At 40.1% G+C, this 15,118-nt stretch overlaps 1 protein-coding gene across 1 annotated transcript in view; it reads left to right on the top strand.

The window, feature by feature from the left end:
* Positions 1 to 4,896, top strand: part of LOC147642120 (uncharacterized) — a 41,097-nt gene extending 36,201 nt beyond the window's left edge. Inside the window, exons 4-9 of the mRNA XM_086803114.1 lie at positions 3,107 to 3,166; positions 3,255 to 3,479; positions 3,672 to 3,832; positions 3,943 to 4,040; positions 4,174 to 4,298; positions 4,442 to 4,896. Of these exons, the coding sequence (XP_086659240.1) occupies positions 3,107 to 3,166; positions 3,255 to 3,479; positions 3,672 to 3,832; positions 3,943 to 4,040; positions 4,174 to 4,298; positions 4,442 to 4,600 (828 nt within the window). The 3' untranslated portion in view covers positions 4,601 to 4,896. The remainder of the gene's footprint in view (positions 1 to 3,106; positions 3,167 to 3,254; positions 3,480 to 3,671; positions 3,833 to 3,942; positions 4,041 to 4,173; positions 4,299 to 4,441) is intronic.
* Positions 4,897 to 15,118: the final 10,222 nt, after the last annotated feature.

Raw genomic sequence — 15,118 nt, forward strand, 5'->3', positions numbered from 1 at the left:
TGCATGGTGACAAACTGGCTCATCATCAGCAGTGCAACATTTGTACATTATTAGAACCCAGTAGGATGATAATTGTCGTACGTCGTGACCCCATTGTACATCCTCAGTAGAGGATAAGTCAGGCATGAGCTACGTAGGTCATTCCTCAGCCTTAGCGGGTCAGTCAGTCAGTCAAGTCCCTTTACCCACTTGGAGAGAATCGTTCATGCATGTAGAGTCGGTAGAAGCCTTAGGGTTTGCATCAGAAAGCACTCTGCATCTTGCATAATATTCATTCATATGCCTGTGCATCATTTAGAACATCCCAAAAGCCTTAGGGAATTTACTAGGCTTGAATATGTATGCATTATGAGGTTTATGGCTGCAATAGAGAGCAATTTCCGCTTCTAGAGACATCTGACAACTTTTTAGTATCACCATTACTTGACACTAAAGAGATAGTACTTGTGCCTTTTGCTGGGCATTTGGCATCATTCTTGACCGCTACCAGGATGGACTCCCCTACTAGCCGTAGCCTATAGCCTGAAGATGGTTCTTGCAGAGAAAATGAGATGAATGATGCAAAAGGCTGAATATCGCTTGTATAGGTGCTTTACATGCTGGTTGGTTTTCTCCCCTATTGTTGCGGCCAGTTCACATGCTCACGACTAACAGAAAATGGCATAAAATCCATCCCTTTCACATGTGTGATTCTGGGCAGCCTTTGTTGCTGGCCGACAAGAGTCCATGGGACTTCATAAGGATGTCCAATGGCATAGGACTGGCCTATGAGTAGCCCCCTTAACCATGGGCTTGTTGGTGGCTGTTGGATAAGCCCTTCATGGCTGTCCATGAGAAAAGAATCCTATTGTAAGACCAAAGGGCATGTCCACAAACTTGTAGTGGGCCCATTCAATGAGGAAGACTATCTTTGGGATGTCCCCATTGACAATCCGTACATGATGGTATCCACTTTTTAGGTCAAGCTTCGAGTATCCATTCAACCTCTCTAGGATACAATCAATCCGAGGCATCAAGAACTTTTTCTTGATTGTCATGTTATTTAGAGGACGATAATCGACACAAAGTCTAGAAGGTCCATCCTTTTTCTTGGCAAAAAGTATCAACATTGCAAAAGGAGACACTAGAATGCATGGACCTTGATTGCAACAATTCTTGGAGTTGGCGGTCCAACTCTGATTCCATAGCCTTGTGAGGCGATATAAAAACTTGCTAAGTGGTTCCAAGCTTGGTAGGAGATCTATTATGTGATCCTTTGGTCTAGAGGGGGGGAGCTTGGGAGGGAAATTGTTCCCAACAAAAATCTTTTGGAATCGGTCATGTAGGACTTGGTACTTCTCTGAAGCACTGGTGACTATTTGGGTGGTTTGAAAATAGATCACCGTGGAGTGTGAGCCTTTTTGCATGTCTCTTTTAGCTTACATGTGGCTTATGAGAGGAAAGTTAGGTATTCGTGGCTCACACTTGATGATGACATTGTTAGAATTTATACATCTCAGTGTTTTGGGGTTGTACCTATTATTGGGCATTTTATGCATTCTCTTTTTGAAAAAGCGTCCTTCAGCTTTTTGGTTAGGCTCAGTCTCCTCTTGCCAATGGTGCCCCTGGCTCGCAGTCAACTCGGTTTGACTTTTTGCTTTTCCTTACTTTTTGACCAAAACTGGTGCTTTTCCTTGTGCCAACTTCATGGTCCTTGCTCCAAAGCTTTCATCTACCTGGTCAGTATCCGGGCACGGGTTCCATCATGTGAATAGAGCTAGGAGGGCCAAATAGTTACAGTGTCTTCATCTACTCGTAAGTCTTTCATGATGTCGTGAGTGTTGTTGCCATTTTGTTATTAATTGTGACTTGTGTGGATCCCGATTGAGTATATTTGAAGATTTCCACTCACTATTCTAACTTTATGGTTTTTGTTCCAACTTGTACCTTGAAAATCTCTCTCGTTTGAGGTCCAAATAGAGTTTTGTCTTCACATATGGGTTCTTGGGGTTAAATAAATTTTTATATATTTAGACAATTTTAAGGCGTAACTAACTTTCTCTCTCTATCTTCCTTTTGTGCAAATGAAGGGTTCTTCTCATCTGATTCTTTCAAAATTTGTAGAATAATTAGACAACATATCTTAATAGATTACATGATTTCAAAATGATTCAATGCAGACAATTTAGATACCCACACCTACTAGGTGGTCCCTATTACAAGTTGAAACTCTAAAAATCTCATTTATTTGACCTCCGGTTTGCGATCTGTTTGCTCCTTTGAGTCCTTGGGATCAAAAGAAAACTTTCCATTCAAACAAATTTTCAAAACTCAGGCTAATTTTCTCTCTCTAGATTCTTACCTAATGAATAAGCGAATTTCAAGGAAACTTAAGGAAAGGATCTTACATCCTCCCCCACTTGAAAAATCAAGATATTGAATTGGGGATAATCTCTTAGCAAGTCTTCTTCTTTTTCCCAAGTGGCATCTTTTATTGGGAAAAAAATTCATTTGATGAGGCACTCTCTTAAGGTTTTCTTCTTGAGAAGTTTATCCCGGACATCCAAGATTGTCTCAGGTTCTAGCTCTAATTGTCCTTGAGCTGGGGAAATAGCTTGCTCATCATCTAGGATGTGGCTAGGGTTTGGCACATACTTCGTAAGTAAACCAATGTGAAATATATTGTGAACCTTTAGATGAGGAGGTGGCAGAAGTTCATTAGCTTGGTCCTCTATTTTTTTGGTGGGCACATAACATCCACAATATCTAGGAGAGTTTTTTTATTTTTCCCAAGCATAAAGAACTTCTCCCAGGTCTTCCTCTTTAAATATCTGTCTTGTCTTCCTTTGGTCAGCATATTGCTTCTGTCTATTGTGAGCACCTTGATATCCTTTCAGATGGTATGCATTTGATGGTCCATCTCATCTTGCATTTTCTTGGATACCTCAACTGTGACTACCACCGTGCAATCGAAGTGGTACAAATGTATACAATTTGTTAAAAATGGAGGGTGCCTTAGCACCCCCTTTAGCTATCATAACGAAGGGTGAAAATGAATTATGGAGAGATAGAGAGAGAGAGAGAGAGGCTTTACAAAGCATGAAAAGCTTTACTATTCCATTCACAGAGTTTTCAAAGAACTTCTGCCAGTCATATTGGAGATGCAAGAGACTGCTATCTTAACATGGTAAACTTTTCTTTTTGTTCTCGTTTCAGAAATTAATTTGTACAAAAATGCACGATGTTGTACAAAATATTACAAAAGTTACTGGCAGGTTTTGACACGGAGGCTAGGGAGTCCTGCCATGCTGGCTCTCATCTACAGTGAGCTCGTGAAAATATTGAATTCATGGGGAGTAACAGAGTTTGTTGTTGATATGGAGCCGCCTAAAGATCATAGTTCCTTACCTCGCCCTGTGGTGAGGAGGGATCCATGTGTAGGAACCATCAGTGACTCTGCAGCACCTCGGTTGCTTACACCAAAAAACCTGCTTGTGGAGGTACATGTTTTGAAAATCCTGGCTCACCAGCTTTTCAACACCTGACATTACTTGTTATCTTTCAGTTAAAGTGTAATTATTAATGCGTGCACCTCAGCAGCTGTTGATAAGGATAATTATCAATGCATGCACCTTAACAGTACTGTTTGCTGCCCTTACTAGGTACATTAACGTGGGCTTACCTGTTTACAGATCCTGACTATGCTGAAACAAATATATTGGCCTTGGAAGCTTCTCAACGGCAGCACAGAGGGGAGTGATTTTTTGAAGGCAGCAGATGCAGCTAATCATGGGATACACATGAGTGCTGGGGCATCTGTTGAGAGCCTTTTTACAGCACCTAATAACATTATGTATGTTGGCTTCCTACACCTCCTACATGGCATGTTAAAGTTGAAACCCTCCACTTTTAAGTGATCAATGTTGCATGTTTTTAGTTGGGTCTTAATGTGCCTATATGTAGGGGATCACAAGTTGCCTCTGCAAGAGCTGCTAAGCACCGCCTACAGAGGGGTATATGGACCAGCACAAGCTTTGGGGACATGCGTCGTGCTCTCGCCGGTATGGATTATGATATTTTTTAGCATTTTAATATACACTTTACTGGCAGTGGTCAATTAGTTGTGAGAAGTGATGGCGTGCTTCCAGCACTAATCATCTGCTTGGCTCTAATATTGAGTTTCTATCGTGGCAGCTTCAGAAAGACTCGTTCTCTTAGGAGTAGACAGAAAGGAGCTACGTGATTATGGCATTCTTCTCTACCATTGTGGATTGTATGGACCATCTTTCATGTACCTCAATGCATACAATGACTTTAAGGCAAGATTTTAGTATTCCTGTCTATTTCTAATAATAAGAGCTTTCTTAAGAAGGCGTACATGCACTAAGACTAAGGGTGCCTTCCCATGGTAACATTCTCGTCAAAGGAGGCTTTTTAAAGTTGGACATTTTCGCACATGCAGGATGTTGTCACACGTGCGTCATCTGACATGTCAAAGTCTCAGGAAACAGTTGCATTGGAGAATGTTTTGCTCCGATTGAGGCTCATACTGGCTGAAGAAAGGTGGAACAATCCCACAGCAGGCAGCTCTTTGGAAAGCCCGCTTACCGACCCATGGTGATTGTAAACTGTATATATACATATATGTGATAGCTGTAGCATCAGTAGGTAATCAAGATGGCATTCTCGGTCTGGATTCACTGCAAGGTTTGCCTAAAAAAGCCATTTGAGAGTCGCATATGACGGTCCTGGCTTGTGTATAGTGAGTACTCATGTATATAAATGCAATTTGAATGTAGTTATTTATATGAGATGAGTTGCTTTCTCAGATCATTTTCAACTTACCCATAATTTAGCAACGACATGAATTCTTTACTTTTTTATACTACCCAAGGCTTCTAAGCATTTCTTTTATCAAACCTCTTGCCTTCTGGCTGCAGTCCCCTTATAGTTTCTTATGTCTTTTGTACCTTGGATGCCTTTTTTGCAGCAGAACTATCATGACATGCATTATGTGGCATCATGATCCTACGGTAAACATTGTGTAAGGTTACTAAATACATTTTCTCAATGGTCTGCTTCCTCCATTTGAATCCTCCTCACCCATCACTTAAAGTTTTATAAGAGTTTCCATAGTTCTTTGCCTTTCTTGCAGTTTGGACTATACAGGGTTTCTTAGATTGCTTGCCTCTTGAACCATAATCCTGTTCCTAAGCTACTTAGCCTCATGAACCACGCTTAGTGTAGATCCTATGCCTTTTTATTAAATAAAGGGAAGGAAGATAGTTATGCATAATAAACATTAGATATCGTCATACTTCAAATATGACAAATCGGCGTATCCATATCATTAATTGCTCAGATTAACAAAGTCTGACCTAACATTTGACCTTAATGTTTTTAATACTTTGTGTTCATACTTCTTGACTTCATAGATTGAGCCAAAATTGTCATGATGCACTTGGGAAAGACCCATGGAGCATTCATTAATGATGAATGTGACCCAAACAACACTTGTGAGAGAGAGAGAGAGAGAGAGAGAGAGAGAGAGTTTTGACAAAGAGAGAAAATAAGAGGATGAAAAATCAAAAGAAAGGAAAAGCAAGAGGAGAGGAAGAAAGACGGTAAAAGGTAGCTCAACATTCATACACTAACCGCTTTGACCCAATTTTTTTCCCAAGCCAACCTTGCATGTGTGGAACCAATGCTCGAAAAAAACCCGGGTTTAGTGTGATCTCACCTTCAAATTTTAAAAAGTACCTGCAAATTTATAGCTAGAAGGTGCCAATACTTGCAAAATTTGAGGGAATATAGTACAAATACCTTCAAAAATTAAAAAGAAACTCTTCATTGATAATTTCTTAATTTTATATATGAAGGTTTTTCAATTTTTGAGAAAATAGTTTTTTTCGAGCACTGTACAGTGGAACATCTCACTGCCAAGCTCAAACAAGGTACACCACACACATGAACATCAATTGCTTGGACAAACACTTCAAAGAAGCAGCTCATGGTCTCCCTTGATCAGTTTGTTGAAACTATGAGGCCAACCAAAGAACACAGTTCCTTGCGTGACCCCAAAGTACTATAAAGTTTGCATGCACCATACCCTCGCCTTCAACATACGCCCAAGTACATATGTGGATGGGGGGGTCATGGTGGGCAAACGCCTCATCCACGGTATGACTTGACAAGTGCACAAACAAGCTGTTGTCCCAATGATTCCATTCCCATTCTATTTTGATAACACAACCTCACCGGTAAAAATGTTACCCCTTCAACAATAATCCTCACGACTAAACCCCACAATCTTCTCTCAATCAAAGAGAAAAGAGGTCAAAGAAAGAAAAAATAAGAGTTGAAGAATGCAGATAGTAGTTTTCACATGGAGGAGAACACACACGAGCACACTTTTAGCCCTTAGAGAAATCCCATGCACACAACTTACATTACTCACCAAGTCTTTGCACTCCACAAGCACATCTTGCATACATAGGCACTCACAATAGCCACCAATCCTCATCCTTAACCATCCGTGCACATCTCTAGATAGGTGGGTGTGAAAGCATGGTCCAATGTATAACGTGTCATCTCGATCCTTTTCAAATGTGTAGGAACCTCCAAAAATCTTCCATGAAAGCAACTTCGTGCTCTTTGGCTATCGTCACCATCACAATAACAACCTCACCACCACGAAAGATGCAATGAGCTACAAGGGGCCCAATCTCTAGTTACACCATGAGATCAAGCAATCACACCTTACTACAGAAAATAATTATGGACCACCATTGGAGGTCATTTGAGGCTTTTAGCGAGAGTTTTGAGAGCTTATGGCTAAGTTCTCAGATCTTCTAGATCGTTATATCCACATGTTCTTCCTCTAAGCATTACCTTGTGACTACTCAGGTCATTCAGTTGGCTAGGAGGCCATTTGAGGCTTTTAGCAAGAGTTTTGAGAGCTTCTTGGATCTTCTAGATCATTCTATCCACATGTTCTTCCTCCAAGAATTACCTTGTGCCTATCAGAATGAGGTAAGGTAGGATACGATCAGATCCTTTGAGGACGTGTTGCATTTTGCCTATATTTATGATGATACAACGGCAGTTGCACAAGGACGGACACTACAAGCCCCTCCTAGAAAAAGCATACAATGAAACAGAGGAAGAAAGGGCCAACAAAATGACAGCCCAAAGGCCTAGTGGGCAACCTAGCAAGCAGGCCCCTTCTCAAGAGTATTCAAGGTCAAAGTCTTTTGGCAAAAGACCTCGACAAGATTCTATTACGACCCCTGATGCTTACAAGGGGGGTATGTTTTAAATATCATAGAGAAGGCCACTATGCTTTTAATTGTCCATTCAACAAGAAAAATCAATGCAATCACTAACACTTTCTCACTCCCTGCAAATTGGTATTTTTCTAGGTAATCCACTCCTCTTCTATTGATGTTTATTCTTTCAATACAAGTTGTGAAAATTATTGTTTTGAACATGGGGGTATGTGGTCCTCATGATGTAATCCGGATGATGGGTGAAGTTATGGCATAAATTAAGTGCAAAAATTTAAGTGGTTTATTAATGAAATTTGATTAACTCATTGGATTTTAAACTTAAAAAGTTAAAGAAGCAAAATCCAAAAAAGAGTTTACTTGGACTTTTAAAGACTTGATCTTGAGTTCTTTAGGTGTTTGTTGTGCAAGGTCACACTCTAGTTTCACACATTGAGGCTCTAAAAATTTTGAAAGCTTTAGGTTTGGAATCTTGTCCTTGGCAACCAATCTTTTCTTATACCTCATCACACTGAACCATCAACAGTATGCTTGACCTTACACACCCACTTACATCCAATTACCTTCTTTTTCTTAGGCAAAGGCACTAACTCCCATGTTGCATTTGTATCCAATGCTGCCATCTCCTCATTCAATCTTCCCATTTCTTATTTCCAAGTGTCTACTCAAAACAAGTGGGCTCTAACTCCTGTACTGATTTAACAATGTAAGCATAATGATGGGCTATATATCCATCATATTTCAACCTATCCACAGGGTACCTAACCCTCGTAGACCTGCGTACACCTGGATCACTACCATGTGTCCTCAAAACAACCCTAGTTCTTCTTACACCAAGAGAAACCATAGACGGAATGCCAAGCTCCTCACACAAGACTCTACTGAGAGCTGCTAGAGTCACCATCCACATATGAGTGACCTACTCACAAATCAGGCATAAAAGATTGAGCTACCTTTTCCTTCCCTTTGCGTGATATATGTGTACCTACATCTATCCTCAACTTACCTGACCATGGACTAACATTGGATCCACTGCTAGAGGACTCTCCAAGTCCACTAAGTACATGTGATGATTGGTGCTTTACATGTGGTGCAACATCAGTACTTCTTACATGTGCATCTTATGTTGCCTTCACTGTTGGTGCATACTAGCTACTCATCTCATCAAATACAACATCTATGCTTACTCGCATCTCACGAGTGGTAGGGTTATAACATCTATAACCTTTTTTCTCCAAAGAAAGATGTATTTCTCTACCTTTAGATCCAACTTTATTCTTACTTCATCAAGAACATGCACATATGCAATACACCCAAATACTTTCAAGTGAGACACATTTGGTTTTATGCTTATAAAGTTCTGTTCATGCACATACCATGAACATTTCTTGTGCAGTGACTCTCCTGTTCATAATGTATACAGTTGCTGCCACTTCCCAAAAATAATGTGGCATATTCTTTTCAATCACCATCAAGATATGTGCGGCTTCTGCAATGTGCCTATTTTTTCTTTCTACAACACCATTCTCTTGCAGAGTGTACCTGCATGTAAACTGTCTCTTGATTCCTTGCTTTCTCAAGAAATCGTTGAACTCATTGGAGAACTACTCTCCCCCACCATCTGATCTCACGCATTTTATTTACATGCCTTTTTCCTTCTTGACCAAGACTTTAAATCTTTGAAAGAGAGAAAACACCTGACTTTTCTCCTTCATGGAGTAAACCCACACTTTCCTAGTGTGGTCATCAATGAATGTAACATACCTACAATTGTTGGAGTCTTCGTCAATCTCCATACATCTAAATGTATCCAAGCCTGCGAAGCTAGCTCCTCAATCGGAGGTGTGTAGCTCCCGGAGCTACCGAGGGGGTGTCGTACCTAAATAAGAGGGGAAAGAGATGATGATGATTTTACCCATGTACTACTTCCGTAATTTCTTGTTCTTGCCTCTTGCTTTTCTCCTTAGCTCTCACAGAAAACTGGTGCTTTGATACCATAAGGAGAATGTGGGGAAGAGGGAGAGCTTGAGTTCCTTGCAAGCAAACACACACACACACACACAAAAGAGAGAGATGGAAGGCTGAATTTTCTTCTAAAACCATATAACTAAAATACTCTCCTACAATAACATACAATGGTCAGTCCATAGTGTGAACCCGACTATATGCGTTGGCGCTATAACTATGCCATAACTCTAGTACTCCAAAGTGGCTGTCACACAGCGTGTTATCCACTGGTGGCATATCAACCATAATTTCACCAACCATGTAGTGGTATAAGTGCGGAAGCTATCACCCAGGTGGGTCATCCAATGTCTGCCTGCGTAACACTAGTTGAGCTCAAAATCTCGACATGAGACGGATCTATGTAACTAGGAAACTTTGAGATATATACCAATGACTCTTGAACTAGCCAACCTTCTACCATGCTCCCTTTAGGCCTTACACTTTTTCTCACAAAACCCTTTAAGGTCTTATGCAGTTTTCCAAAAAGAATATCCATCAACTTTATGGAGAGTACCTATTTTTATTGCAACCCCGTCTACTATGTACCAAGTGCATTTGGATAGTGAGAATAGATGTTGTAAAATGCTTCTCAATTAAGCACACTACTGTTGAGAAGGTAAGCTCATTGGTAAATACTGGATAGCATTAGCGGTGTGGACATTAGCATAGCAATGTGTGGACAATAATGGTTGTGCATAACTGGCCACATTAGTATTAGGGTTATTTGGTGTGTGAACACTTATCACTTTGTAGTGTGTTGTTTTGTGGGAATGGAAGAAGCAAGCTATGGAGCTTCTTTATATTGTGTAAGTTGAATTAATGAGAGATATTAGGGTTTGTATGTCTCCGCATTGGCATCCTCTATTCTCTTTTCATGGTATCAGAGCTAGAAGCTCTAAGTTCTAGTAGGAAGCTCTAAGTTCTAGGGTTTGTTTACGTGAGTGAGAGAAAGGAAGAAAAATTCTTGTTTGGAGCTTTCCATTAAAGCTGTGGAGCAAAGAGAAGCCGTGGAGCATCACCAGTCATCACCAGATTTGAAAGCTTGGCCTATCAGGTAAGTATAGCACTAAACACCATAGGGAGGATTTTTTGTGTTGAAGACTTGAACAAGAAAGAGGGAATGCATTTGGGGCTGCCCATTAGATTATTTTTGAAGCTCTCCATTGAAGCTTGAAGCTTGTTGTTAGTATAGGCTTGCCTAACATGGTGGAAAACACATGCTTCTACACACATAGCCATGGAGCACACATGTACCCACCATGAGCATGGAGTAAGAGACATGGATCAAGAACAAGATAAAGACACGAGCAAAACATCATAGTGTATTTGATGTCCAATTTGAATACAAGAGGGGCTTTATATAGCCATCCAACCATGTGACTCTTGGGATACCCATGTGACTATTGGGCTCCCAAAACCTTCACAAGATCCTAACTCCCCACTAGCCCTCTTGTAACCACTTCTTGATATGACATATTTTAATGACCAAATCTCATAACTCATTAGCCTAAGCTAATGTTAGTAATTCTAGCTAATGCCAAAATGCTAGGGGGTGTTCACACATGTCAACCCCTCTCTTCCCCTTTGTTTAACTGGGGGTGTACTACCTCCTATCAATGGCTATAGCCATCCAACCATGTGACTCTTGGGATACCCATGTGACTATTGGGCTCCCAAAACCTTCACAAGATCCTAACTCCCCACTAGCCCTCTTGTAACCACTTCTTGATATGACATCTTTTAATGACCAAATCTCATAACTCATTAGCCGAAGCTAATGCTAGTAATTCTAGCTAATGCCAAAATGCTAGGGGGTGTTCACACATGTCAACCCCTCTCTTCCCCTTTGTTTAACTGGGGGTGTACTACCTCCTATCAATGATAAGTACATCACAGTATAATCATGTAGAACCACATAAAACTGATGGTAGACCAAGGAGATGGTGGGAAGATGATTTCCACCATGAAGAATCCACAAGCATATACCAATGAAGAATCTTGTCCATGGGTACTCAAGTGGGCTACCATCTGTGTCGTGGGGGTGAAGCTTTCTAGCCTAAGCCATCAACATAAGCCTTCAGATACCATTAAAACACTCCATGAGCTAGGCAAGAATCATGTAGTGATAATGGTGTCAATGCTCATGAGCATGGGATGCTAAAAATGTGGGCCATGTCGACCCCATCATAATTCGATGTAGGTGATTCGATGTAGCCACCTACTTCTGCTCCATGTGTTCAGGAAGTCAGCTTCATCTCCGGAAGTCCGTCTCTCTGAGAGTCCAAGAAGTTTTCTTCCACTCTAGGTGTCCACAAAGTGAGTCCTCCCTTGGGTTCTGAAATTACAATACCCAACAAAGTAACAGTGTTCTAGAAATCATTACATCATTTTCCTCTATAATTTTCATTTTGATTTTCTTTTCGTTTTTCTTGGACTTACAGGCGACTCAGTAGGGACCTCTCTGAGCCTCTCCTCTAGCCCTTATGCCTTATTCTTGGACTTACAGGTGACTCGGTAGGGACCTATTTGGGCCTCTCTTCTGGCCCTTATGCCCTATTCTTGGACTTACAGGCGACTCGGTAGGGACTTATTTGGGCCTCTCTTCTGGCCCTTATGCCTTATTCTTGGACTTACAGGCGACTCGGTAGGGACCTATTTGGGCCTCTCCTCCGTCCCTCGTGCCATATTCTTTTTAATGCTTTAATAAATACAATTTTTGCTTGGTAAAAATAATCTTTCAAGGCAACATACAACAAATGATGTATTGGAATTGACCAATTACTCACTATTTCCACGGAGGTGAAGGATGCATTCCATTTCTCCATGTAGTAGGCATAGATGAGTTGGGGATCATCAAAGCCAAATGTCAGAGAAGATCCCTATCTAGAGTATGTGGAACATGTACATGAAGAAGTGACATCTCAAGAGAGAAGTCAGAAAAACCAAAAGTCAAACTAGGTTGTGTAATCTCATGAAAACACCATCTACCCGTGGCATGACTTCAAACAAAGCATCATTATGAGTAGCATCATTTAAGATATCATAACCTCATGGCTATCATTATTATGAGGAATCTTGGCATCATGAGTACTATCAATAAATAATTTTACCATGTGTAATAACATAATCACAAATCATAACCTCATGGCTATCATTATTATGAGGAATCTTGGCATCATGAGTACTATCAGCAAATCATTTTACCATGTGTAATAACATAATCACAAATCATCTTTGGATCCATGTCACTGGGATCGTCAACTTTTTAAACACTAGCTCCATACCTTCTTGGATTTACAGAAAGCTTATCTCCAAATCCCATTGTGGATTTATAGGCAGCTCGGTGGTAGGGACCTCTCTGGGCCTCTCCTTTGGCTCCAAACCTTACTAGATTTATAGATAGCTAGCTCCCATCTTGGATTTACAGGCAACTTAGCTCCAAACCTCACTTTGTCATTTAAATATTATTTTTAACTTAAACTTTAATTTCAATGTTGTGAGCAAAGCATGTGAACAACTTAGGAGCTTTTAGAAATCACCATTTGTATGTAACAAAATCTGCATTAGCCACATCATCTCATTGTGGCATAACCTCAAGAAAACATGTACATCAATGTCACTAAAGCATTATCATATGCATCAACATGTGCATCATAAAGAAACCATAAGAATATATCCTACATGACAGACTTTCTTGACATGCATTAGCTTGATAAAAATCATGACATTACATATAAATCTATCACATGTAATCATTGTTAAACCCTTATCATTAGGATCCTCAACCTACAAGTAAGCAACCTCTTCATCCTCATCACATTGAGGAATGTCCTGCACAAGGTTAGATGCATCCAAGGATTCTTATTGGCTTTCTTGAGCAACTTTGGCCTCCTATTCCTCTTTGTGGATGTGGATTTAGTCATCCGCATCTATCAACTCTGCATGGTCAATATCACAATCATACTTTTTTCCTAAAGTTCTAATAGTTTCTCCATAAAAATTACATGTCTTTCTCCTTTTTCCCATTTTGATTGGCGGTAACCTGAGTTGGATGGGTGTATGACTCCTTAATATGAAGAAATGAGAGTTATTTGCTGAGGAATTTAAGCATGGTTGTAAATTGATTACCAAAGGTCAAAAATAAAGGAGATTGTTTAAGCTAGATGCAAGCATACCTAAGTTTAATTCAGGCATACCTAAGTTTAATTCACGCATGTTTTCACATAGTCCTGGAATGGTGGCAGACATTGATATGTGTCATAAGAGGATTTTTCCATGTAAACATACAAAAACTGAAATCCATGGAAACTAAAGGCACTGTTGGTGGTTTTCCTAGATTCAAGTATGATGGGAGTTCACATGTATGTGATGCATGTTAGTTTGGGAAAAAAAAGTCGATTGCCATTTCCCAAAGAGAACTAGATAAGCAAGATACCACTTTAGATTATGCATAGAGATATTTGGGGCCCTACTCAAAGACAATCAATAAAAATGGGAGGAGGTACTACATTACATTTATTGATGACTATAGCAAGATGACATGGATACACTTCTTGACAGAGAAGAGTGAAGATTTTGGGAAGTTCAAAGACTTCAAAGCTCTTATAGAAAAGTAATATGGACATTGGATCAAATGCCTGAGGAAAAATGGTGGTGGTGAGTATACCTCATGTGCAGATCATGGGATATGAAGGCAACTTACATGCAGGTACACACTTGAACAAAATGGAGTTGCTATGAGAGAAAGAATAGAGTCATTGGTCAGATAGCACGAGCCATGGTAAATGAGAAGCATATGCCAAATTAATATTACATGAGCCATACTTAATGAGAAGAGTATGCCAAATTACTATTGGGCACAAGCATGTGCAATAGCAGTATACTTGTTTGCTGAATATGACATCTACAGTGAGAGCACACCGGAGATGAGGATGACTGGTTACAGATGTGAAATTGGGCATTTGAAATTTTTGGTTGTGTGTCTTATGTACACGTGCCTAATGAGAAGAGACGAAAATTGGATCTAAAGGCAAAAAAGTGTGTATTCATTGGGTATGCAGAAGACAAGAAAGCATACAAGTGTTACAATCTAGTGACAAAACAAGTCCTTGTGTCAGCCGCATAATGTGATATTTGATGAGATTGCTAGTTGGTATAAGAAAAGTGAGAATTTCATGGTTAATGACATTAGTTCGAGTGTGGATGTACACTTACCATTGGAGGATTCTAGTAGCATGTTTAGGCCACATGAGTGATGAGTTGGGAATTCCAGTGAGATTAGGACTCTAGGTGTAAAGCATAAGTATGTACCACCACATGTTAGAGCTCATGAAGCTCATAGTGACCCATAGGCCCATTGTGGAGGTCACTAAGGGTGAGATATCCAGTGTAGAGTTTCACATATAGAGGATATGCTATGCATTATTATGCATATAGACATCTATGGTGAAGCATGTGGAGCCTACACGTTTTGATAAAGCTCCTAGCAAAGAAGCTTGGGACAAAGCTATGGATGAGGAGGTCACAAAGGGTAAGATATTCGGTGTGTAGAGTTTTAACATATAGAGGATATGCTATGCATTATACATACACGACATCTATGGGTTGAAGCAATTGGAGCAACCTACATGTTTTGATAAGGCTGTGTTGCAAAGAAGCTTGGGACAAAGCTATGGATGAAGATGGATGCATTCGCACATAATGACACATGGGATTTGGTTGAGTTACCAAATGGCAAGAATGTGATTGGTTGTACATGGGTTTATAAGGTCAAATGTAAGTTGGATGGATTCATGGGTGGAAAGATATAAGGCAAGGCTAGTCACCAAGGGTTATGCACAAATTCA

This window comes from Cibotium barometz, chromosome 1 (assembly GCF_041138505.1).
Source record: "Cibotium barometz isolate CiBa-2024 chromosome 1, ASM4113850v1, whole genome shotgun sequence".
Classification (NCBI taxonomy): Eukaryota; Viridiplantae; Streptophyta; class Polypodiopsida; order Cyatheales; family Cibotiaceae; genus Cibotium; species Cibotium barometz.